The sequence below is a fragment of the Ixodes scapularis genome, unplaced genomic scaffold, assembly GCF_016920785.2.
Source record: "Ixodes scapularis isolate PalLabHiFi unplaced genomic scaffold, ASM1692078v2 PGA_scaffold7__128_contigs__length_106722199, whole genome shotgun sequence".
Lineage (NCBI taxonomy): Eukaryota > Metazoa > Arthropoda > Arachnida > Ixodida > Ixodidae > Ixodes > Ixodes scapularis.
This window is the reverse complement of record NW_024609882.1, coordinates 6,897,743-6,921,421: the sequence shown is the minus strand read 5'-3', so window position 1 is coordinate 6,921,421 and position 23,679 is coordinate 6,897,743. Positions and strand designations below refer to the sequence as shown.

Sequence of the window (23,679 nt, the reverse complement as noted above, 5' to 3'; positions counted from 1 at the left end):
GTGTACCGTTGCCAGACTAACCGCTTTTCAAGTCAATCTCCCGCCGAAAATCTGCGAGTGATCGAGGCGCTCGACTTTATCAGTCCGCGCGTCCGCGGACGAGGCGCTGATCGCAGGAATCGGTGACGTCCCGGTCACGTGGTACACAGTCCGCAGACGAAAATCGCGATGCAGTCTGTGCACGCTTTGTTTATGAACGAGGAACCCCCCCCCCCCCTTCCCCTTTCCTGCTCTCTCACACCTCAACGGCGCGACGTCAGGGTCGCGTGTTGGTGTATAATGATGTTGTTTTCACCATATAAGGTCGGGAATAGTAACACCTTCGGTGCAATGTAAGCTACGTGCTCGTAACCCAAACCCCACACGCCTGTCCTTTGCCACGTGATCGCGCTCCCGCCCATACCCGCTAAAGCCCCTTTATGTTTCGAAAGTAGCGCGAAATTCGTCGATGCAAGAGGCACGTGCAACGTGCAGCCCTTGGGAAGATCATGGCGGCACATCGCAGCTCTGAGCTAGATGTCAGACGCCATGAATTTCCCAGAAGTGGCGCGCTGTACGTGCCTCCAGCATTTCTATATACAACAATGAGTGGCGCCACTCTTCCCAGGATAGAGGGGCTCTAATACCCGCGTGCATAGAGCGCCGTCAGGTGATGAGAGCGGGGCAGACGGTGGGTCGGGCGACCGCGTAGCCCCCATCACACTGAGCAAAGTCTATAGTATTTTCGAATTTACATCTATAGTCACTGACAGAGTGAGAACGATAGGGAGGAGCCTCAGATGTCCAGCCTCTAGTGCGAGTCTACCTTCGACAACACTTCGGCGTCTCGGACACACCGAGCACGCGCGCAGTCAAAGCACGGCCGAAGGCTGGGGGGCGTATTGGACGCCAGGCGTTCGAAAGACACGCCCTGCCGTTCTCGCGGCGTCAGTGTATAGATGGCATCCGTATGTAACAAACGATGATTGTGCTCGCGAGTTGGACATCAAATGTCTTCCAACGTAATATTTCACGTACGATAGGTCATCGGTGAGAAAACACTCCGTATGGTAATCAGCTGGCGCTTCCAGACTTCTGGATGGCGCGAAGAAGAAACGTAACAAGCAGGACGGCACGAAGGCCCGAAGACGTCGCCGCGCCTTGCGCCGAGCCCCACAGGAAACGAACATCTCCAAGTCCGCGCGGTCGGCGGACGGAAAAAGCCAGCGCGCGTCCCGCGGCAGCCGCCGCCAAGGCCGCGTCCCCCAGCAGGACGCGGTCGCGCCGGCCGCGAAAACGCAGCAGCGCGCTCCGACGGCGAGCCGACGCGAGCTGGACCGCGACCGCTCTCAACATGGCGGCGCCGGGGTTGGCGCAGGTGTTGTCCAGACGGGCATCTGTCCCCCCGCCGGGGAAGGGAGGACATCGGGGGCGGCCTCGGGAGGACCGACCCCACCGCAGCGGTCGCCGGCGAGGGGAGAGGGCGCGTCGGCGCGTCGTCGTCCGAAGCGCCTCGGCCCTGGCGGACGCCGCCGCAACTACGCCGGAGACCCGCAACATGGCGTTCACGTCGTCCTCCGCCAAGACGTCAAGGGGAGCCCCGTCCAACGGCCATCACGCCGAGCAGGACCTCATGGACGACCGGTGAGTTCGGGCTCGTGCGCGTCGCTGGATTCCAAAGTTGCGTCTAGTCCGTTGAGACCGGGCAGGAGCTGAGAAAGCACGCGCCGGCGGCGGAGTCTTGGTTGGTGGGAGTCGCCCGCGAAGGCGCAGCACTCGGGGAGGCCGTCGACGTCCGGCGAGCGACACGCGAGAGGGAGGGTGTGTTCGGTTCGTGTCGGTCGGCGGTCGAGGGGGAGGGTTGCCCACTCCGCCGCTCCCCCCTCAGGTCCGCCCCGGTCTCGGCGTTCCGGTCGATGAGGGTACGTCGTCGCGTACGGTGCCCGGGGGCCGGGGGCCAACCTGGGTTGCTGCGCGGCCGCTGTTGCTGCCGCCGCCGTCGGCGCTCCCAGCTGCACGCCGCCGGCGAGGCCTTTGCTTTCCGAGCCGTCACCGCTCCGCCGCAGCTGGCGGCTGCGTGGCTTCGTGCCGTTGCATGGTGCTTGGAACCGGAGTCGACGCAGTGCTTCCCCAGTTCCCACCGCGAGCGCGGATCGCTCCGGAAGAAAAGCTGGGCCGGCTTCCTATGAATGGCGTCTCAGCTGAGACGCTGTCGTCGAAAGCCTGCCGAGCCTGGGGCGCGCGAGCGCTTGAGACTCGACTTCGCGTCCTGCTCGTGCGCTAACTTTGGCAGTGCCTTCTTTCACGCAGCCTTAGCCAACACTGTTTCTAACAAGTCGGCCCGGACTTCCGCGCCGACAACGACGCAGCGTTATTCGGGTCTCAAGAAGCGTATTCAGAGGACCATGGGAAGATGTCCCCGGAAAACGTCCCCGGACAAAATGCCCCTGGAAAAAAAAGGGCCCTAGGGGGGAAGTAGAAAAAAAAAAAATGTTCCCAAAGGATTCTCTATCTCTGGGTTTCCCTGATCCTCATGGCCTTCGGGCGGTCCGGTCACATGTCATCGGGAAAAAAGGCACCCTGTGGCAAGTAGGAAAAAACGGCCCCCAACAAATATTGAAATATACGATTCCTTGGGGTACACATCGCGACACTGTTAGCGCGAACACGACATCGGCGCATTCTGACATTTTACTTAAAAAGATAATAAAAAATTCGAACACCAACCAAGCCCTTCTGTAGGGACCCAACGTTTCAAGGCCAATTCGGCCTCTTCTTCAGGGGCGACTACGGCTATGGCCGTTGAGGAGCAGTGTCCTTTTCTTTTTCTTCTACGGCGTGTGTCTGGTCTTCTTCGTGTTCGAATTTTTTATTATTAATTACTCCCAACCAGACAGATCTCTGTCAAATGTTTACTTTTAAATACTTAAAAAGAGTATTAGTGCCAACGAAATTTTACCGTCTGCATTATATCCCCAAATGAGCACTTTCAGTACCTATAATAACTTTCATAACAACCTTTCGTTTCAATGCGAAAAAAAAAAAAAAAAAAAACTAACGATTGCTTGTTTGTGCTAAAGTCTCGCGCTCTTTACCCATTTTGGAAATGGTACACAAGTACCTCTCAAATTTTCCCAAACGCATCAATTTGGTGTTGGTTAGAAGTGTTATAAGTGTTTATTTCACAACAAAAAAAGAAAAAAAAAAGAGACAGCTGAGATGCAATGTCCGACGAAGAAATCATTAATTCCGATTGTCCCAGCGGCGTACCTTTCGCAGAGGCTGTGAAGACGGCGTTGCCGATTTCGACGAGTGTGGACGTGCACCTCTTCTTGGGACTCGATCCTGGGCAATAACCCTTTCGGGACATTTTGTTCCTGCCTCTGGTTTCGGTGACATTTTTTCCGGTGTCGTTTTTTCCGTTGGCATTTCTTCCGGAACCCGTCCCTTTCTTCACTTCTTCGGAAACTAAATTCTGACGACCCCACACGCTCTCACCTCGTCCTCTGCCCAGTTTCTTGGCGAATAGATTGTCATCGTCCAAGCGTCTTTTCTTCTCGTCCACACCGTTGTTCCAAAATAAAATCTTTAACATCTTTCTGGCTTGAGAGTCAAGACGGTATGTGTCGCTTTCGTTCGTGGACCGTTTACCGAACAGAACTGAAGATTTTGATCCTTGACCTTGAGCCCTCGTACGAGTCGTACCTGGCAAGGCGATGTGTTCCTTCATGAGATCGTTTCCCATTCCGTCGCTTGAGATCGTGGCTTGATGCGGTATTTCAAGCTAGAGTCGGTGACAGGTCACGAAGGAAGTGGAAGCTCCTCCCACCTCTTTCCACCCTACCATAGTGAAGGCTGGAGAGGAGGCGACCTCCTCTCCAGCGTTTGCTCTGCTAAAGTGGAAAAGAGGTAAAGGAAGTTGCAGTTTACTCCTAACCTGTCACCGACTGTAGTAAAGTTAAGAAGTCCCTCGTACTCTCTTTTACAAGTAACGACAAGCAACACGCGTGACGACGCACATTTAACGAAAACAAAATGGCGTCTTCCAGTCCATTCTGCTTCTGCATGCCGCCATTCGCTTCCAAACACCTGCACCGCCATGCAATCGGCGCTTCAAACAACGAGGTAGAAGGCCTTAGAGCTTTAAACTGGCAGCTGAAAGTGACCCCCAATTGGTCGCCCGCATGTCGCACATTTTTGTCCACTAGTCACGTGACCTTATAGTTTTACGTCTAGATTTGAACGAAGTACCCCGCACAAATTAATTGATTATTGATCTTTAATAACAGTACCGACGAGATAAGTTATGTTTCGTTTGTTTTAAGTCCAAAGTGTGCTTTCACGACAAAAACTCGAGCAGCTTCGCAATGCCTCGGCTAGATGCCCTCAGTCGCGGTGCTTATTTTGGGTTTTTATCGGAGCTAGACACTGATCTCTGGGGCTATTGAACAGTACTGCTATTGGAAATTGGGCTATTGGAACAGTATTGAAAAAAAAAAACGTAGTTTATCATGTACTTTTTATAGCGATCACGATACAAATCACGGCTCAGTTTTCCGTAAAAGACTCAGGATTATGTACCATGGAGGCAGCCAAGTGGGGTGACTTTTGCCTGGTGAACGGGATACCGGTTTATTGTTCTAACTTCTAAGCCCCCCTACGTCGTTGGCTTCAAGGTATGTCGGTACGTCTGGGCTTCAAGAGCCAAGTTGTGTGACTTTACTGTAAACTCAAGGCCGAGTCAGTCATTTTCGGTGAAAGTCTCATATTTTCGGCAAAAATGTGAGGCTTTCACCAACTTTCACTTTCATTTTGCAGCCTCTTCGGAGGCTTCAAAATTTTCATCAATGCCTGTTCATCGCTTCGGGTGAGTTCATCCCCGGACTGTTTCTTTCTTTCTTTTGTTTGTTTGTTTGTTTGTGTGTTTGTGCGTGCGTGCGTGTGTGTGTGTGTGTGTGTGTGTGTGTGTGTGTGTGTGTGCGTGTGCGTGTGTGTGTGTGTGTGTGTGTGTGTGTTTTTCAACTGTCGGATAAAAAATGAGTGACACATCTGGCAGGCTCCTGCACGGTAACGGCACATAGTTTTGAAATGTAAAATAATTCCGCATGCATCATCATGCATACTGGATCATGGTACCCCATGGACACGTATGGAGGCCCCATCGTGAAAAGTTTTCCCGCAAAATATTCGCGGACGTTACGGTTTCGATATCTTTTACGCCAACAAGAACCACCTCGGCGAAAGCAAATAGAGCCTTTCGTAATAACACGGTCCCTCTCGTATCTCTAGTGCTCCCCTCCCCTGTCTTCGGAGATCTGGTTGGAGGATTCCTGGATTTTAGAATCCAGGAAACAAAGATAGGGCTTCATTAGTAGAGAAGCTTATCTGTTCGAACTTGGGGGCGAAAGATAAGCCACAACGGGCACAAAAGAGATGTTTAGGGAGCTCAATCTAGGTCACCGCAACTCAATGGGAAGGAGTGTTTGCTCTCGCCCGTGCCAAGCCCGCGCACCTTCATTCTGACAAAAAAGAAAAAAGAAAACCCACTCGATTTGGGAATTTGTCAAATACATTTTGTGGCGTTCCATGTCCAAGTCCCTCCTTCCTCCCCAGTCGGTCGCGGTTCGCCGGTGTTTGCGCCCTGCGGCCATACCGCGGCCCCCCTGCGAGCGGGCCGCACATCCGGTGGGAGAGGGGTCAACGGGACAGAAGGGGGGGGGGGGGGGGGGGGGGGGGAGGGGGGGGGGGACGTTTTTTCGCGGCCCCCCTCTTTCGTTGCCCCCGTAAGGGACGGCTGTTGTATCGCAGAAGGGCGAGGTCCGGAGGGCACGACAATGGGCTCGCGAAGAATGACTTGGGACGGAGCTGAAAAAAAAATAACCTGACGTCGTTCCTAAGATGGAAAGAGAGACTCAGCACGCAAATTACGCAAAAAGGTAAAAAAACAAAAAAAAAAAAACTTTAAATGTTTGTTAGCCGAAGTGGCCTTGATCTCTTCGTTGAGCCCATCACGATCATCCACGGCGTTGAAAGACATAAATACGCAGTGCTGACAGTTGTTCACTGTTCCAATTTCAACCTCGAGCGAAAAAAAAAAAAGGAAAATGTTGGTGTTTGTTTGAGCCTCCATGACGAAACACGAAGACTAACTTGCATTCCAGATAGCAGAGAGCTTTAGTTAGCAGATCGTTCGATACCTCTCTCGTACCCCCCCCCCCCCCCCCCCCCCGCTTTTTTTTTCTTTGTTATTTCTGAACCGTTTTAATAATAATAATAATAGTAACAACAATATTAATAATAATGCTTTATTTTGGTGCCCACAAACAGCTATGCAGCCTTTTCTGTGGTGCACTGCCAGTTCGTGTTTACAGCAACACTATTTAAAATGCATAAAACTACCGAAAGGATATGAGTACGAGTTTGCGAAGCAATTGACCTTTTTCAGAGTTCGTTGAAGCGACCGTGGCGCACCCTCGTGGAGATAATTCAAAACGTTTGCGGGCTCAGTCCGTCCTCCCGTCACCCCGTTCGCTTCCTAGACGCGATTGTTTTGGTGCGTTCGTTGTGGAAAGTTTTTCTCGCTGTTTTCCGGCTTTCGTTCTCTACAAATGGCTGATGACGATCCCGGAGGATCGAGTAAAGCAACCGTCTTCGGCACTTCGGACTTTATCCGTCTGTACGCTTTTCAAGACGGATGGAGTGCCGATGCTGCATTGGTACCGGTCGTCAACACAGCGTACGTCGGTCGGTACTTGGCGAAGGACTGCAGACAACTCCGGAAAGAATGGGCCTTCAAAGAAGCCTACGTCAAGAAGGTCATGGTGAACAACTTTTATCCCGACCACACCGTTCACCTTGTAAGGAGCACGTGTGCACCGTCTATGAAGCCGGGACATTACAGGCAAATGATATCGCTTTCCAAGAGCGCCGATATCGTTCAAGCGTCTTGCGACTGCGTTGCAGTGTGAGTTTATTTCTTCGGTAAAACCCGTGGCGATGTAATAATGTGTCTTAAGGATTACAAGATGTGTCAATATTTGTAAGGCGTGAGCCCCATAGTCGCTATCCTTTCGGCAGATTTGTATCAAGATCCGTGTGTGCCAGTTCTTTGATCATATTTTATGCGTGACGCGATAAGTTATCTAAAAAAAAAACAAGATTTGTCGTCTTCGTCTTTTTCGTGGTACTTCAGCATGCAACTAAAAAGGGCCAAGGTATGTCATCGATCTACTTATCGAACTAGGTGACGTGTTGATATAAAATTCTGTAGTAGGACATTTTTTTATTCAATATTTTAATGAGTTTCAAGCGTAAATATATACTTTGCAGGTTGAGCGGAACATGCCAGCACATAGCTGGCCTGCTCTTTACACTATGCGACAATGTAAAGATCTGTTTTCCGTGACAACGACTTGGCGACCCGCCTCTTCGCTGCCCTGCTGTACCGTGCAAGCAAACTCGGTGCGGAGGCAGGTGTCGGCTTCTATGTAAACATGGAGGGAGCGAAGTCTGGGTGATTCTGGTCTCGTGAAGATACCCCTGCGTCGTAAAAATCAGGAACAAAAACCTTTCTATGAATGACTAGCCTGCACGGAGTATGACGGGTATATCCTGAGTTCAAACAAACACGAATGAAGTAACCTCCAATGAAGTGGACGCTGCAAACACGCGAGTTCGCAGATGGCTGCCAAGACGTCCCGTCGTAGTTCTGGCGTCGCAGCGCTTGAATCCATTTTTCTTCCTTCTTGAGGTGCGCGGTAGCTTTCGGGAATCCAAAGAAGCTCACGTTCGGCGTGTTTTTCTTGCTGTTTGTACATCCAACAGCCGAGTAGCGGTGAGGCATCGCGACAGTGCCGGACAGACGCGCCTAGCAATGCGAGCGAAGCCAGGCAGCGTACGAGGAGAGCCCGCAAAAATGGCGCCTTTCCCTTTCCTACTCTCTCCTCAAGTTCGGGCATGCGCACAAAATTCTCCGAAAAAGGTCAATTGCAGCTCCTGCACAAACTCTGAGTGAGATAAAATACATCTTTTTGCAAGGCTGGTATAAATAGAGCAAAATCAAGTATTAAAAGCAGACTGCACACGAGATAACGGTGACGATTCACGAATTCTCTTGGGGTAAAATGTTAAACAATTGCGAATAGTTCTGGTGGGCACATGAAAGTCTATTATACTCACAAGTAAGCTCTCAGTTTTAACAGTACCATGCACTACCTTATGAAGAAATTAAATGGATTCCTTTAATAGCTGATAGCCTTTCTAGCCTAAATAACGATAGCAACGAATCGTAACTAAAAGACAGTTTCCGACCTATGTATCGAATGAATTTCTTTCGCACTTTTGCTATCATTTCAACTTGTGTTAAAGATAGTGAGTTCAAACTAATGGAACCGAATTCAAGTCCCGAGCGTATCAGGCTGCAATAGATGCGCACCAGAGATAATGGTCAAGTGAAAGGACGCGATAACCGAGTGATCACACCCAACTTTCTTATCGCTGAACCAACGATCTTAGATACGTGCGCAGTAAATGAAAGAGTATTATCAATGCAGACGCCTATGTCTCCTACAAGAGATACAGAATCTTTCGCATTGCCCTCAAGCACATAAGGGAATAAGAAAACGTCCCGTTTTCTCGATAAAGAAATTAATTTAGTTTTTTTCTGGATTTAACGACAAACTGCACCACTCGCAAATCGCACCAATATCAGTTTGCAACAAAGTACAATCAGCATAGTCCTTAACATTAAAAAAAAAAAAAAAAGGTTTGATGTCGACAGCGAAAAGAAAGACGTTGGAATACTTGACGTATGATACTATAACGTTACAAACAAAGTAAACAACAGTGGTCTTAGGTTCGACCTCTGGGGTACACCAGAAGTCGATATAAAACACTTTAAAAATGAGTTTTCCACACAAACAGTGTTACTGCGTAAACTCAAGTAGCTCCTGAACCATTCACTCAGCTTAGGGCACAGGCCATAAAAATGGAGTTTGCAAAGGAGTGGAGAATGATCGAAACAGTCAAAGGCCTTCGACATGTCAAAAAATTACACTGGGTGCAACAAAAAAAAAAAAAATACGTTTTTTTTTGCCGCAGAAATAAATTAGCTTTGCCGAGCGCTCATTCTCCGCCCAGAGGTAGCGCTAGACGTCACAACCAGATGTCAAAGTTTCAGCCCGATCCGATAACTTAATCAAAAGTTACGAGTAATTTTCTGAAAATTTCAATGCGAAAATGGCGGTCGATGGAGTTTTCGAGTACATGGGGCTCTATAGTACCAGAAACTGAAAACAGGCAAAAATGGGCTGCATTTCCCCATTGAAATTTCGATTAAGTTATCAAATCGGGCTGAAACTTTGGCATCTGGTTGTGACCTCTAGCGCTACCTTTGGGCGGAGAATGAGCGTTCGGCGACGCCTAGTTTATTTTTGCGGTGAAAAAAACTTTGTAATTTTTTTTTGTTGTTGTTGTTGTGACACTTTCTACAGTAAGTTTCCCTCTTTTTGTTACTCTCGGTTCAGAGAAATCCAGAAAAGAGCACAAATTTTTTTCTACAAACTTTCCCCTTTAAAAAATAATAATTATCACGAATAATTTTCTGACTGACATAACTATACGATCCGGTTATGCATAATCATTTCGAAAACCTTTGTCGAACCACACAATAACGAAACGGGACGGTATGGTTATTCACTAGTGACGGATCTCCAGCTTTGCAGATGGGCAGAACTATAAAAGAATTCCACAAACCAGGGGAAACACCATTCATGAGAGATAGGTTAAATAGATGTTTCAAAAGGGGAGTAAATATATCAGAACACGTTTTAATAATAAAATTTGGTATACCGTGAATCCTCGCAGAGAACTTGGGTTTTAATTTTCTTTGGACTTCGTTTTCCACGTCACAGTCTTTAGTAAGCATTTTTTTTGGCAAAGCGTTACCGAGGGAATCGTTGACACGGCAACGTTCTTTGCTCGCGCTGAAGAACATGCTTCAAAGGTGCGCATCTTGAGCTTCCGGTAGCAATGCCGCTCCGTATACGGCAACGCTTTGCTAAAAAGAAAAAGTATAATAATAATACAAAAGGATATTGAACCGATATTTGGGCTTCGTTAAATAAGGCCGGAGAAGTGTTGAACGGGATGCCCCCTACGAAGTCCAAAACATTATTCATACATCGGTATCTCAAACGGATGGCCGTACTTGTGGAAAAGAAAGGCGCGATCAAGCGAGGGCTATGACGTCACGATCCTCGTGGGACAGTTGAGAATGAGGGGAAGCGGCCTCGCTCCCCTCCCCCGGCGCTTCGGTTCACCTACTAGAGGGGACAACGCGAGGAGGAGAGCGAATGAGAATAGTGACGTCACATGACTCGCCGGCCTCGTCGGCCATGTTCAATCGCGCATATCTTTTCCAAAAATGCTGCCATCCGTTATGAGCTCGAAATTTCGGTTTTGCATCCCTTAAAGTCGAACTGCTCACACGTACGTCCTACAGAAGACACGGTCTGCAGACACGATGACAGAAGCATCCGCAGACACTCCCCAGGCATCCGTGAAGCATGCCTTGGCTTCATACATTTGTATGCAGACAGTCTTTGCACGACCGATGCGACTGAACCGTCATAAAAGAAGCGCAAAGTGCTGCGCCCTGCTAGTAGCAGCGCCACCGCAGCACTTTGCTGAAAGCCCTTGTTTCCGATCGAACAGTCTCCCCGCATAAGACCTCCCGTCTTCTTTCGTTGCAGGTCCTCGTCACCGGAGCCCGTCTTCTACTCGAGCGTCAAGTCCGAGAAGGCCACGAGGCATTCCAAGAGAACGGACGCCGCGGAGTGAGTGGATGCATGCCGCGATGAACCAAATCTATCAGCCTCACACCCCGCAGAGCTGTAGCAGAGCCCTTTCTGAAACAGTCCGAACAGCCACAGGTCATCAATAGGGAGTTTTCGTAGATCGTTTTCGCCGTCCCGCAATGCCCTCCGCAATCCGCTACGATAGCGGGAACTCCACAGTCAAGGCTATCGGCGCGCAGGCGCAGTAGCGACTTCTTCGTTGCGGAACGCTTAGCGGAGGGGGTAGCGCGCTCTACGAAAACTCCCTTATCTCTACGCGTTGCCCCAAAGGTAGAAGACAGAAAAACACGAACGCTCGGATTGAAAACGCTAGGTCGCCGCGCAATCTCTCGCTTGATTGCTCGAACATCAATGCACACGATGTGACAAAGCAATTTCCTATCAAACTACCAGGGAGATATACATTTTCTTCGTACTTGCTTTTATCCACGAAGTTTCCGTTATTTTAGTAGGCTGCGTTTCCCCCTCCGCTAAGCCCTTTCGCTACCCGGAACAGCGAAGGCCATCGGCACGCAGGCGCAGTGGCGGTTTCTTCGTTGCGGAGGGCGGAGGGCGTTTCCCCCTCCGGTAAGCCCTCCGCAACGAAGAAGCCGCTCCTGCGCCTGCGCGCCGCTAGCCTTGACTGAAGAGACCCGGATCTCGTAGCGGGTTGCGGAGAGGGTTGCGGGACAGCGGAAACGATCTACGAAAACTCCCTACTGTCTACTAAAACTCCCTGCTATGTGTATTGCGTGGGGGTAAATAAGAGAGTTGGCTCATAAGGACCAGGAACCGGTAATGTGATATCTCATGGGACGAGTTTTGAAATGTGAGTGGATTTTCTTTTTCTCTTAGGAGAAATGCTTGCTCCTCTCTCGTGGTCCTCCCGGTTCCCAAAGTAGTGCCGTGCGCGTCTCGACCTATTGGCGATGTGCGGGATCGAAAGCGACGCTGTCACCGGCCTTCCACGATTAGCCAAATGCTTGCTATGACGTCTTGATACTACAAATTCCACTTCCATTACTAGGAGTAGTGTCAGAGCCGTCAACGTTTGTGGTGTCGGTTTAAGGACGCTGTGACCTCAAGCTTCCACCGTGCTTTTTACACGCACCACTGGAATGGTCACTTGGAATCGATCACCTTGGTCGTGATATCATAAACAGGAGCCATAAGAGGGAGCCACCGAAATAGCCAATAGACCCTTTTCAGAAGTCAGTCGAGCAACATTGGCGGTGGCCATTGCTCGGACACGTAGCGTGTGATTGGATCCGAGTACTCGCCGAACAATGACGTCACACTCGTGTCCAATACAAGATCAGAGTATGTGGACACGCAATGGCGGACAGGCAATGGTGCGGATTTTTGAAAAGGGTCTGTTGCGGCTCACGTTGTCCGCACGAGATAGGCATCACTGTTTGGCTGGCGCACGCTAACAATCAATGCGTCGGCGCATACAGGGGCTCGCATTCGTCATTGAAGAGCGCGGTCACGGAAATAGGCGAATTCTGACCATGTCCCAAGCGCAGCACCCGATCTGGACTTTGTCAGTTTAGGCACGTGGCTGTGGTGAACAGCTAACGGGAAGAGAAAGGCAGGGCGGCTCGGATGCTCGAGTCCCACTGGAGCGACAGACAGAAACAACCGACACCGACGAGCCTGAGCATAACCTCTTCTATACTTGCAAAGCCTGGCAGATCGCCACGAGAAGCGGCCGCTGAAATTGAAAAGGTGAAGCGGCAGACAACGGATGAGAGGAGAGCCACGTGACGGGCGCCCCGCTGCGGCGAGGCGCCGAAACACACTTTTTCCTGAGCGATGGAATGTCCGCTCGTGCTCCTCGCGTTGCTCGCGCTACCGCTTCTTTTCTCGCCGGGTTTGAAAACTATGTTTTGGGTTTTCGCCGCTGCAAGAGCTGTGCGCTGACGTCCAGGTTCCCCGAGAAATGCTCTGCGCTACCATATCCTCGCGTTCCAAATCTACAACAGGGTACTCTCTCCGTCGCCGAACTGCCAGGCTTTTGGGGGTATATAGACCCTTTCTGCAAGTGCGCCGCCATCTTGAATTGACGTCACTTCCAGTATGGGCGAAAACATTGTTTTGCCTTTTCCACGCCAATGGAAGGCATTTAGAATATGAGCGTAACCGTCACACTTTCTCGTTTTGCCTCCACTTTATGTTTTTACTATTTGCAGGTTGAAACGTTTTAGTATTTTTTCGTCGCCCAGACCGGATACGCCTATTAGGTGGCTAGGGACGAGAGTACACAGAAAAGGTCTATAGGAGGCTATTATTGCCTGAGGCTATGGCCTGAGGCATGTGCAGCGTGCACACGAATGTATGCCTTTGGCATGCTTGAGATCCCTCATGCTTACTTCACAAGCACAGAGAACCTGCAAGCCTGCCAAAGGTACCGTACTTTCGCGTGCACACTGCACTGCACGTGCTTGAGGCTTGTCGGAGTCAGTTGTTTCTGTCCGTCGCTCTCGTGGGACTCGGGCATTTGGGATGCCCGATTTTCAGCAGGCGTCGCGTCCGTTCCCTTCAGCCGTGCTTTGACTGCGCATGCGCGTTCGAGGCTCACAAGTCGTTGAAGCATTGTCAAATGTATGTAAGCTTGCACCGGAGCCAGGATAACTGGAATACCTCTCAGCCGTTTTAATCCTGTCAGAACACTTATTGCTCGTTCTGACCCCGAGTTGAGGAGTGCGCTGATCGATATGTATTTTTTTTTCTGCTTTTTCTGTTACAATTAACGCTTGGGGCTAGAAACGTGCGCGCGACTTATACATACATATAGTGATCCAGCAGTGATTAAATCTAAGCCGTATTAAGCGGAAGGACGAGAAACGTTGGCCTCGCCTGTTTGACCGTAGTTTGCGAGCAAGGCGGTATGCCCTCGCGTTCGGAACTCTGCAAGACCTCCGGTCGACGTGTTTGGAAAGAAATCTGTTGTTGTGGTTGCAAGACCTACCTCCGCTCCAGACTCGTCCGGACACTACACCCAGCACCGGAGGTCAGACTTGTTCCGTCCGTCGTATCCGCGTCTATCAGGACGGAAGCTTCTGGTGTTCCGCTCGCTTATCGCCCCACTGCTGAGCGAAGGCGACATTACGTAAGCGGAGGCGACGCTGCATTTTTGCGTCAGCTCCTGATGTCTACGGCGCCGCACGCACTGGATGGTTCAACACCTCGAAGATGCATGTGGCGGCTAGGGCTGCTGGGGGGCTGCCTTTGCTTGCCTCTGATGAAACATACTCCTCTCGCAATCGTTTTCTTTCGTCTGATAATGAAAGATGTCGGCGAATATGGGGGACGAAGATGGGGTCGCATCCTGATTTGTGCAGTACTCATTACAAGTAATCAAATTACTTGAAATCGAATACCTTTAATTGAATTTGTAATCGTCTGATTACTTTTATTAGGAAGTAATCGCACGAGTAACCTGATTACTTTTGCAAGCTGGAATGACTTGTAACCTTCCCTATTTTCCCCTTCCCCTTTGTTTCTACAAGTTCCCTACCAATGAATCCTCGAAACTGGGTCTCCAAGAGGAGAATGTTCTACAAACATTGCTGTATCGAGATGAGTAGTTTGAAATCCGGTGTTTCTAATCCAACAATGAACATTACAAAAGGCCCGTTTTCAAAACCGGCAGACAAGTTTGTCGTTTCGCAAATGTTAACTAATAGACCGATGTCACCAACCGAATTGCGCAGCGCGCGCATTCCGGAAGTGGTGTCGCCGCCATGCAACTTGCAGTCATCGGTTCCCGACTTCCCGGCTGCATACGTATAGCCAGCCGGCATCAGCCAGTCGGCGCCAGCAGAGCGAGAGGTCACGGTTATACCCTGTCTCCTTGTAACTTGGCGAAAGTTGAACGATATAGCCCCCCATTGCATGCCGACGGCTTCGATATGCGCCACATATACGAGCGCAGCGCACATATGTCGGAGCATAACGCAGCGAAAAGCTTGATACTTCTTCGCAGTAAAAGCGCACTTCGGTGATACGTTGTCACGTTCCGATTGGCCCGCCAGGGCTGTAGCTTCCGCCGTACTGCATGTTATGCAATCAAGGCTTCCTGGCCTTCCCAGTATTTCTTCCTTCAAACATAGGCTAAGCGGCGCCACCAGAGTAATATCTCACGTTGGAACAATACAGCCGCCACTCCCAGGCATACCCAATGTTTCTTGCTTCAGTCGCTAGATAGCGCCGTACCAAACAGCATTGCTGGTTGCCTATAGGGCTTTGGTGCGCGCACATCGTCGTTTAGGACGACCCGTTATCAGCTTGGACTCTCGTGCTTGCATGTACTTCGTAAGATTGTGTTGTTTGTGATGCCTTGGTTTGTCAGCAAACGCGGAAAAGCAGTCCCTGTCGTCGTATCGCTCTAGAATCGCTTTGTCGTCTGCTTCGTCGTTGTTTGCTGCTACTTCGTCTTCGTGAACACACGTTCTCAAAGACGTGAACCGCTGCGTTCCCGCGGTGGTTCCCGCGGTGGTTCCATTGCAGCCGCAGGAAAAACTCCGACGCCATTACTCGAGCACTCCGGATGCCCGGCCATTTCAATGGACTTGAAAACAAGTGAACATTAGATCATTGGCAGAGAACACGAAATTTAATGGGACCATCTGCTCGGTGTACACAGCGGAACAGCGTCAAATGTGTCGGTGGAAAACTGAGCTTGGTAGTGCTCAAGCTGGTGCATAACGTTTAATCGGCAATCAAGTAAGAAGAGCTAAATATACTTTTTCGGGGAGCGATATTGTTTTCTGATAACATTCTGGTTGACAGCCTGTGCGACAGGGTACACAGATGAACTGCGGGGAGAAGCCTGCGCACAAAGGAGAAACTATCTACAGAAAGACCATAGCTACTTTGCCAGATACCTGAAAACTTTCGGTGGAGATGAGCTTCCGTGCACAGTTTATAATCAGTTTTATTTTGTTTGCTCCAGCTCCGAACGCTAATGGTCGTCCGACGGTGGAAGGTTTTTTCTGCGGTCTCGATTGGTGTTAAATGGATCAGTAACACCAGCCAAAATGAAGTTGTGGCATTATAGAAAACTACAAGGTGGGTGACGCTTGTTTGCTACCTTTTTGGCGGTAGGTGTAGCACTTCTAAATTGCATTTCGCAATGTTTCCACGTTTTGCTTAAAAAAGAGAAGAAGACTGATTTAAAAAAGAATCGTTTTATTTCAACTGACGCATATCGGCAATCGCTGCTTTTTTCTTTATTTTTTAGTCATTGTCCTGATCGTTTTAAGCACAGTTGTGCTTGAAACGTGTCGTGGAAATAACGATTATAACCACCAAAATACATTTTGCTCGTGAGGGGCTTTGCTCAAAACTTCGGAACTTGAGGCATATCGGAGAGATTTCAGAACGAGCTCATTTAAAAAAGTCGGCGAACCAGGGAACGCTGAGGGGCACTTACAAAGTTGAATTGCCCGTGAAATTATTCACAATCATGACGCAAACTTTCGTTTATGTTGGAGCCCCATCTGCTTTGGGCAATATCTTTTTAGGCATTAGAAAGCATGCAGAAATCTGCACATTGCCCAGTAACCGGCTGGGCTCTGTCGCTTCAGGCGACGCGACCAAATAAATTCGACGCGCCCTTACATTTGGTTTTCGATTGAGACACCCAAACACACACACCTATGAATGCGAACCGTCTTTACTATCTACACCCATAAGTCCCTCTCTCCCACCAAGCAAACAAAAAGAACCTGGCACTGTGTATAAATTACCGCAAACAAAAGCAAATACATGCAACCTGGACCTACTACACGTTACGCTATCATGAAGGGGCACGAAAGAAACGACGTCTAAACCGCGCCCACTGTTCGGCGCCTTGCCTCGGCTTGCCCCGACCCCACAGTATCCGCCAGCGCCGAAAACAAAGGAAGACGTGGCATGATTCATCTGCTAGCTGCCCGCCCGCGTCCCCAGCGATCAGCGCACGCAGACGGCTGCGAAACGCACACCTAGGACTCGTAGCGACAGCAGCGGTACACCGTAGCAGCGGCAGACGTCTGCACGCGCGCGCCCGCGGTTATCGCCAGTCATTGGCGGCGTCCGTAGGGCCTTTGCTGCCGCGTCATGCTGTCCCGGGGACGCTGGTTCGTCGCCGCCTTGTCGCCCCGTCCCGGGTCTTCTTTTGTGTGGCCTCCTGTCGAAGCCAGTTGGGGCGTCAGACGGAACTCGGTCATGGCCACGTCGCGAAGCTCCGAACACGGCGGACACGGTAGCAGCAGTAGCGGACCTGCTGGGGCCTCCGCGGCCAAGCTCGCCAACGGCAGGAAGGCCGCCGACTCTTCCGCGGGGTGAGTTCTCAGCTGCTTCGTCCGCCATTTGGTACGGGGCGTCTTTGTAGCAGTGGCGAAGGACTGTTTAGGGGACCTGGTTCGTTTTACCGAACGATCGTTTCATGCAATAGGCCTGTGGTTCTCGAGTTTTGAGCAGCGCCCCTCGCGTTAGCGAAATCGAATAGTTTTAGGTCGCGTTTCGATTGTTCGTTCTTACGCTCCCTCACGTTGCTGAAGAGTGCTACGAAGGAAATCACAGCAAGAAGGAATGCGTTCTTGGCGTTTCGATAGGACGCTAAGGCCACGAGCTGCGCATCTTCTATTGATTTTTTTTTTTTTACGCGCATGAACAGGCGCTGACAGACGCTAGTATTCGAACGTGGCTCGTGAATAGACGAACGCTACAACGCCGCCTTTATGGTCGCATCTGGCGTTACACCCAAGCCTACATTACATAGTCGCGTCTTCTGGACGCGCTTGCGCTTGGAGCCGCAGCTGATCAGGAATGCTTTAGAGGCGTACGAGTAGGGGTCCGAATCGAATAGCGTTGCGTCACTCATGGCCACCACAGTGTTAGGAAAATCTAGGTTACACCGGCTATTTTTGTAACGTTGAAGCTAGGGATGAGACTGCACTATTTGATTCGAAGTATTCCTATAAGTGCCCGATCCTCACTTCGCGGATAGGCAATGTTTTTATCGGGGTTTCTACTGGGGCCCTAATCTGGACGCTTGGCGACGAAGTCTGCGAGAAATTCGGCGGCCGTGATTGGCCAATGCCGCACTTTACCTTGGCGCCGGCCAATCGTACCCGCCGGATCTCTCGCCGACTTTTTCAGCCCCTGCCCAGGCGACGAAGTCTCTGCTTAACGAAGTTTAGTTAGAACTTTGCTCAAACGAGTTTGCTGGGCTCCATTCTGTAGATGAAGTTTGGCGGTCGATTACACCGCCGCCAGAGCCATCGGGAGATTGTTGCTTGCTAACTGTTGGTCGCCGTTCAGCCCTAAGCTGAGACTGCGGTGGGAGTTCAATCAGCCGCCTCCCTTTCCTCACCTAACCCTGTTCTCTACACGTGGCCATGGGCGGCAGCGTGATGACGTGGCGAAAGAAAAGCGTGTGACTGGTGCGACGAGGACGGAGCTTCCACCGTTGTCCCAGCTTAGGGCCGAACGGAGTTGTGCCGTACTCAGGATCGCTTATCTGTGTCGGTATCCGAGGACGCAGTAAACCGTTACGCATAGACCTCCTGCCGCACGTATATAGCCGCGCTTTTGGTGCATGGATATCCGTGGGGAGCGGGCGGCGGAGAAAAGCTCACCGGAGAAAAGCTTACCACAAAACCGGCGGATGCGGAGAAAAGCTCGCCGGCCTTTGAGCGGATGCGGAGAAAAGCTCACCGATTTTTTAAACTTTTCTCCTTAGCTTAGCAGATTGTGCGTCACACGCGGTAATTTAACACAATTCGAATTCGTCACTTCATTGAAAACATGTTCTTTTTTTTTTTTTTGAAATATTCTTGAAGCTTATTGGGCATATTTACTAATTCCGCAGAAATTAGTATTCGCCAATTCAAAATGCTAGTCGTTTTAAGAAGGAATTTTAGTTCTGTGCCGTCATCTCTCAAACTTCTTATTTATAAATCACTTGTTAGATCGAAGCTGGAGTACGCAGCCTCCGTTTGGGACCCCGGCTTGGAATACCTCGTTCAATCATTGGAGGCCGTCCAGAACAAATCCGCACGTTTCACACTTTCCGACTACCACCGTACTTCTAGTGTAACCTCCATGAAACTATCGTTATCGTTACCCACTCTTGCGTTACGTAGGCAATATTCTCGTCTGTCCCTTTTTCACAAAATTTATCATAATCCGGCCATGCGTCACAATCTACTAACTCCTCCATATTATATTTCCCGTCGTTTAGATCATAAGAACAAAGTGCGTCTTTCCATGCAACACTAATGCATTTTTTTATTCATTCATACCGCGCACTTCTGTGGAATGGAACCACCTTTCTCATGACATTGCCACCATTGATAACTTGTGCATTTTTAGAAATGCTCTATTTAACTTTTTTATTTTTTTGATATATGACTGTGCTTATTTTGCCTGTTGTTATTTCTTTGTATTTCCCGTTCCCCTCTGTAATGTCTTCGGACCTTGAGGGTAAATAAATAAATAAATAAATAAATAAATTCTGTATATTAATGAAGCCGCAAGTATAAAATCAGAACATTAGGCGCCGGTAAGAAAGACAATTTATTGACAGCTGACAGTGCGCCGTCGGTAGCTCTATAAAAATGAAGAGGTTTGTTCTTTGCGAGCCAATATGAATAGCGGTGTGCGAACCGCTTCAGCTTCAAAGGTTGTGTATAGTGCCTGATAGACAAGTATTTGTTTGTTGATGTAATCTGTGACGACTACACTGTTTTCTTTCTGTTAATTTCACTACCAAAACTTTAGTTGGGAGAGCAGCTTCGTTCTGTCGTGTTTGTTGTGTCGTCGTCGTTTGAGCGGTTTTCATCATGTATAACGCTTACCAACTCTCCCAATTCGCCACCTTAGAGAACACTACTTCTTATATAGGTTACAAGTAACAATGGTGACAGTGAGCAGCTCTGAAGGTCATGGGTGACTCGCCGTAGAAGGGCACTATCACACAAAGGCTACGTGTGGAAACACCAGCACGAACGGCTAAGAAATGTGCATGTACGTGGAAGAAAGAACCTCGATATCCTACTGACTGTTTTATCCTCTTTTCAAAGGTTAAAAGAAGTTTCAAAGATAATTTCAGGCACCGCGTTGTTGCGCATGCACTTTCGAATTTTCGGAATTTACAGTTTTGCTCTTTATGTTTCAGGCAGACATTATTAGGTTTTCGAACTTTTTCTGTTCTTCAAGTTCATAAAGTTTTCAGTTAGGCTTTCGTTCTCTGGAGAGAAAACCCCAGAAAACACCGGCCTGCAATTTTAAATTTGGGAGCAATATACCCAATAATATTAACAAATAATACAAAGAAGATACATTTTCTTTTTTACAAAGTTGGAAAATTTCAATTAAAACAAATTGACATATGTTACGCATGATCCAACAGCCTCCATATAAAAACAAGAAGAAAAAATGAAAGCCGTTCACAACTCCCTGTAACGCCGAATTAGAGCGCATCTCTTGAGGAGGAGGAGGGAAGAGTACTGAGGGTCACGTGTCCCCGGGGGGGGGGGGGGGGGGTCACGTGACTCCCCAGAAAATTTTCCCGCTAGATTTAGTGGGGAAAATTCTCCGCTAGATTTAGCTGGGATATTTTTCCGCTAAATTTAGCTGGGAAATTTACCCATAATGCACCGCGCGGTTACGCCAACGGCGACGGCGACGCCGCTCAAGCTGGAAACGGGCGCCTATGAGCTGCGCTCTAAAAAACGATGAGCTTTTTCCGCATACATTCAATGGCCGGTGAGCTTTTCTCCGCGTCCGCCGGTTTTGCGGTGAGCTTTTCTCCGGTGAGCTTATCTGCGGTGAGCTTATCTCCAGTGAGCTTTTCTCCGGTGAGCTTTTCCTTGGGATTCGTGTGGAACGCAGTCACGTGGTCGACAGTTTATTGGTTCGTAAGATAGGAAACAACTAGCACATGCAGTGCACGGAGATTGGTCAGCTCTCCCAGAGATCATCACTTTCAAGTCTCGACAGTAGGCAATAAAACGGGCGTGGACGCTCGCGTCATTAGCTGACTTGCTTATTTATAGTTAGACTGTTAAAAATCTTAACTTTACTGTGTGTTTCTTTGATTGTAGATTAGTAGATTGCTTTAAATAAACACCCTTGCTAGGTGGCGAAAACCGCCGCCCAATTATTGATGTTCAGCCGTACCCACCTATCCATCCTGTCCACATAGCTGCACCCTAAATATCCAGAAACAAAAATTATTTTTCTTAGATTGTAATTAAAATAAGAGCACGACTTGACATAACAGAAAAAAACAATTTCATTAGACGTTTCGCCTCCCATGCGGCAGGCATCTTCTGTAGTTGCAAAGCAAATGCAGGGTTTACCGCAAACCATGTGAAACAGCTAATTTTTTGGATTTTTGTCCCATCGCCCAGTGCAATACAAGAAATCAGTAGTGCGATCGTTTGTACACAGATCAAATACCGTGCCATCTAACGAGCTCCATGGCGCAAATGAGATGACTCATTGACAGGAAGCTGTAATGAAACGTCACAACCCAAAGCGTTTTGTTGACGAGGTCAAAAACCAAATGAAACAAAATGTGCAACCGTGCGAAAGGGAAAGAGATAGGAATGTAGTGTGCCTCCCCTATGTCAAAGGAGTCTCGGAACCTCTCAGTCGCGCTTTGAGGCCAATTGGCATTCGAACTGTGTGCAAGCCATACAGAACCCAAGGACCCAACCCCGGCGAACGTCCAGAGAAGGGTTATCTAGGAAGCTTTCATGTGCGCTTTGCGCACATGAAGGCGCCCTAGGGTTATCTACAAGATCCCCTGCAGTGACTGCCCAGCGTCCTACACTGGTGAAACCGGACGGAGGAGAGAGACCAGACTCAAAGAACACAAGCGTGACGTCACGTACGCATCCCACGCGACGCGGCTGAAGACTGAACTGGTGGACCATGCGTGGACAATGGGGCATTCTTTCGACTTTCCGGCCGCGACGACCTTGGCGAGAGAGGACAGATAGGGGCCCCGAAAGCTTCTAGAATCGTGGTTTGTTCGCAGGGACACATCCGTGTGCAACAAACACCGCGGCCCTCTCCACGAAGCTAATACCGACATGGGAGGCGAAACGTCTAATGAAATTGTTTTTTCTGTTGTGTCAAGTCGGTGCTCTTATTTCAATTATGACGTCTCCCGGCTTTTGGAGTATTTTTGCATCTTAGATTGTTTCCGTCGTCCCTCAGTAGTCTCCGCGACCCCCAGGAGGTCTGGAATTCGGCAGACAAGGCAAGCGGCGCGCATGCGCTGTTGCGGCGTCCTCGCCGCGGGCAGCGTGGCGGAGGGGGGAAAGAAAACTCCCTAAAAGCGTTCGGCCAGCGAACGGTCCCGCAACGTTCTTCGCAACCCGCTACGATACCCGAACTCTACAGTCAAGGCCATCGGCGTGCAGGCGCAGTAGCGGCTTCTTGGTTGCGGAGGGCTTAGCAGAGGAGGAAACGCGGTCTACGAAAACTCCCAAATATGTTGGAACATGTTTCCGCTCCGCTTTAGGGTGGCGCCAACTTCTTGTTACCCTTTCCCAGATCCTCTCCCACCGCCATTTTGAAACAATTCTTATTTGGCTAAACGTACACAACGTTGAGTTTTCGTAGTTTCGACACACCAGCAACACTGTGAGGCCACTTCCGTTTCCGTCCATAAGAGGAGTCGGACGAGTCGGAGGCTCAGCGGGATGGCGGTCGTCGTGGCTGTCGCTCTCTTTATTCGGGTGTTTCATACTTTGAAGTTGCGAGCAGGAAGTATGCGTTGCGTTTGTCGAAACGTGAGTCCCCTCGACAAAATGGAACGCAACAGACCGGCATCGCACGCCGAAACCTCGCCGTCGGAACGAGAGCTGTGGGCGCTCCCTAGCCCTAACAAGGATTAGCGGCGTAGTCCGAGCGCACGACCGGCGAGTGTGACAAAATGGTCGATGAAACAGCGGAGGCTGCCATGGTAACGAGGTAGGCAACACTGGTTTGTCGGCAACAGGTATCACAAACGTTGTCGCCACCCTAAACAGCGGAGCGGCGGGAACATGTAGGCACCCTAGTTGGAACCTACGGGCTCGTTGGATCAGTCATACGCCTATCCCTCGCAAAGTGGTCAGAAGCTCCCGGCCACACCCACACGCAAGAAAGTGAGAGAGAGAAAAAGAGAGGTCACGTGACGGAGGGAGGCGACTCATTGGTCCGGCGCGCGCGTAGCTTCCACGGCACTGTCAACATAGGGGTGACTAGGAAGCTTCGTGAAAAGAAAAGAGTACGCAGACTTTTTCTGGGCCAGCGCGAAAACACGTGAAAAAGGCGAGCCGGCCTCTGGTTCTACACGGGAATGTGAACAGCTTTACTGTCAAATAGCATTTTCACTTCACCCACGACTTACTGGTGGACTAAAGTTTATGCCTTACTTCATTGTAAGATGTGTTTTGCATTGCCATTCTGCCATAGCGCTGGATCGAATTGCTTCGAAACGCAGCTAGTACGACGTCGTCATAACTTCAGTTCTAAACGTTCTTCTCCGTCGCAGAACAAGCGGTAGCCTTTTAGGGAATGTTCGAAACGTGTGCCCCCGAAGCTACATCTCGCGTACTCAACTTTAGACATAAATTAACCAACGCGCGGCGGTGTTAATGGCTGTTTTTCTTCACCGGCGCCTGTGGTGTCTGTTTCTTTTCATAAATTTTTTCTCGGTGTTTTGAGGATTGAGGGGGATGGGAGGGGGGTAATTTCTTAGCAATTTTGGGAACGATGGCCAGTCGGAAACGTTTCAAAGATGGACAGCTAGGGAAACTTGATTGGGAAACTTGCAAGCACCAACTGAGGCTGACTGGCAGGGGACACGTCCAAG

The 23,679-nt window shown here is 49.6% G+C and overlaps 1 protein-coding gene across 1 annotated transcript in view; it reads left to right on the top strand.

Annotated features, from left to right (window-relative positions):
* Window positions 1-1,168: 1,168 nt before the first annotated feature.
* LOC8053753 overlaps window positions 1,169-23,679 on the top strand; it is a 54,836-nt gene continuing 32,325 nt past the window's right edge. The window contains exons 1-2 of the mRNA XM_042286403.1: window positions 1,169-1,623; window positions 10,731-10,814. Of these exons, the coding sequence (XP_042142337.1) occupies window positions 1,334-1,623; window positions 10,731-10,814 (374 nt within the window). The 5' untranslated portion in view covers window positions 1,169-1,333. The remainder of the gene's footprint in view (window positions 1,624-10,730; window positions 10,815-23,679) is intronic.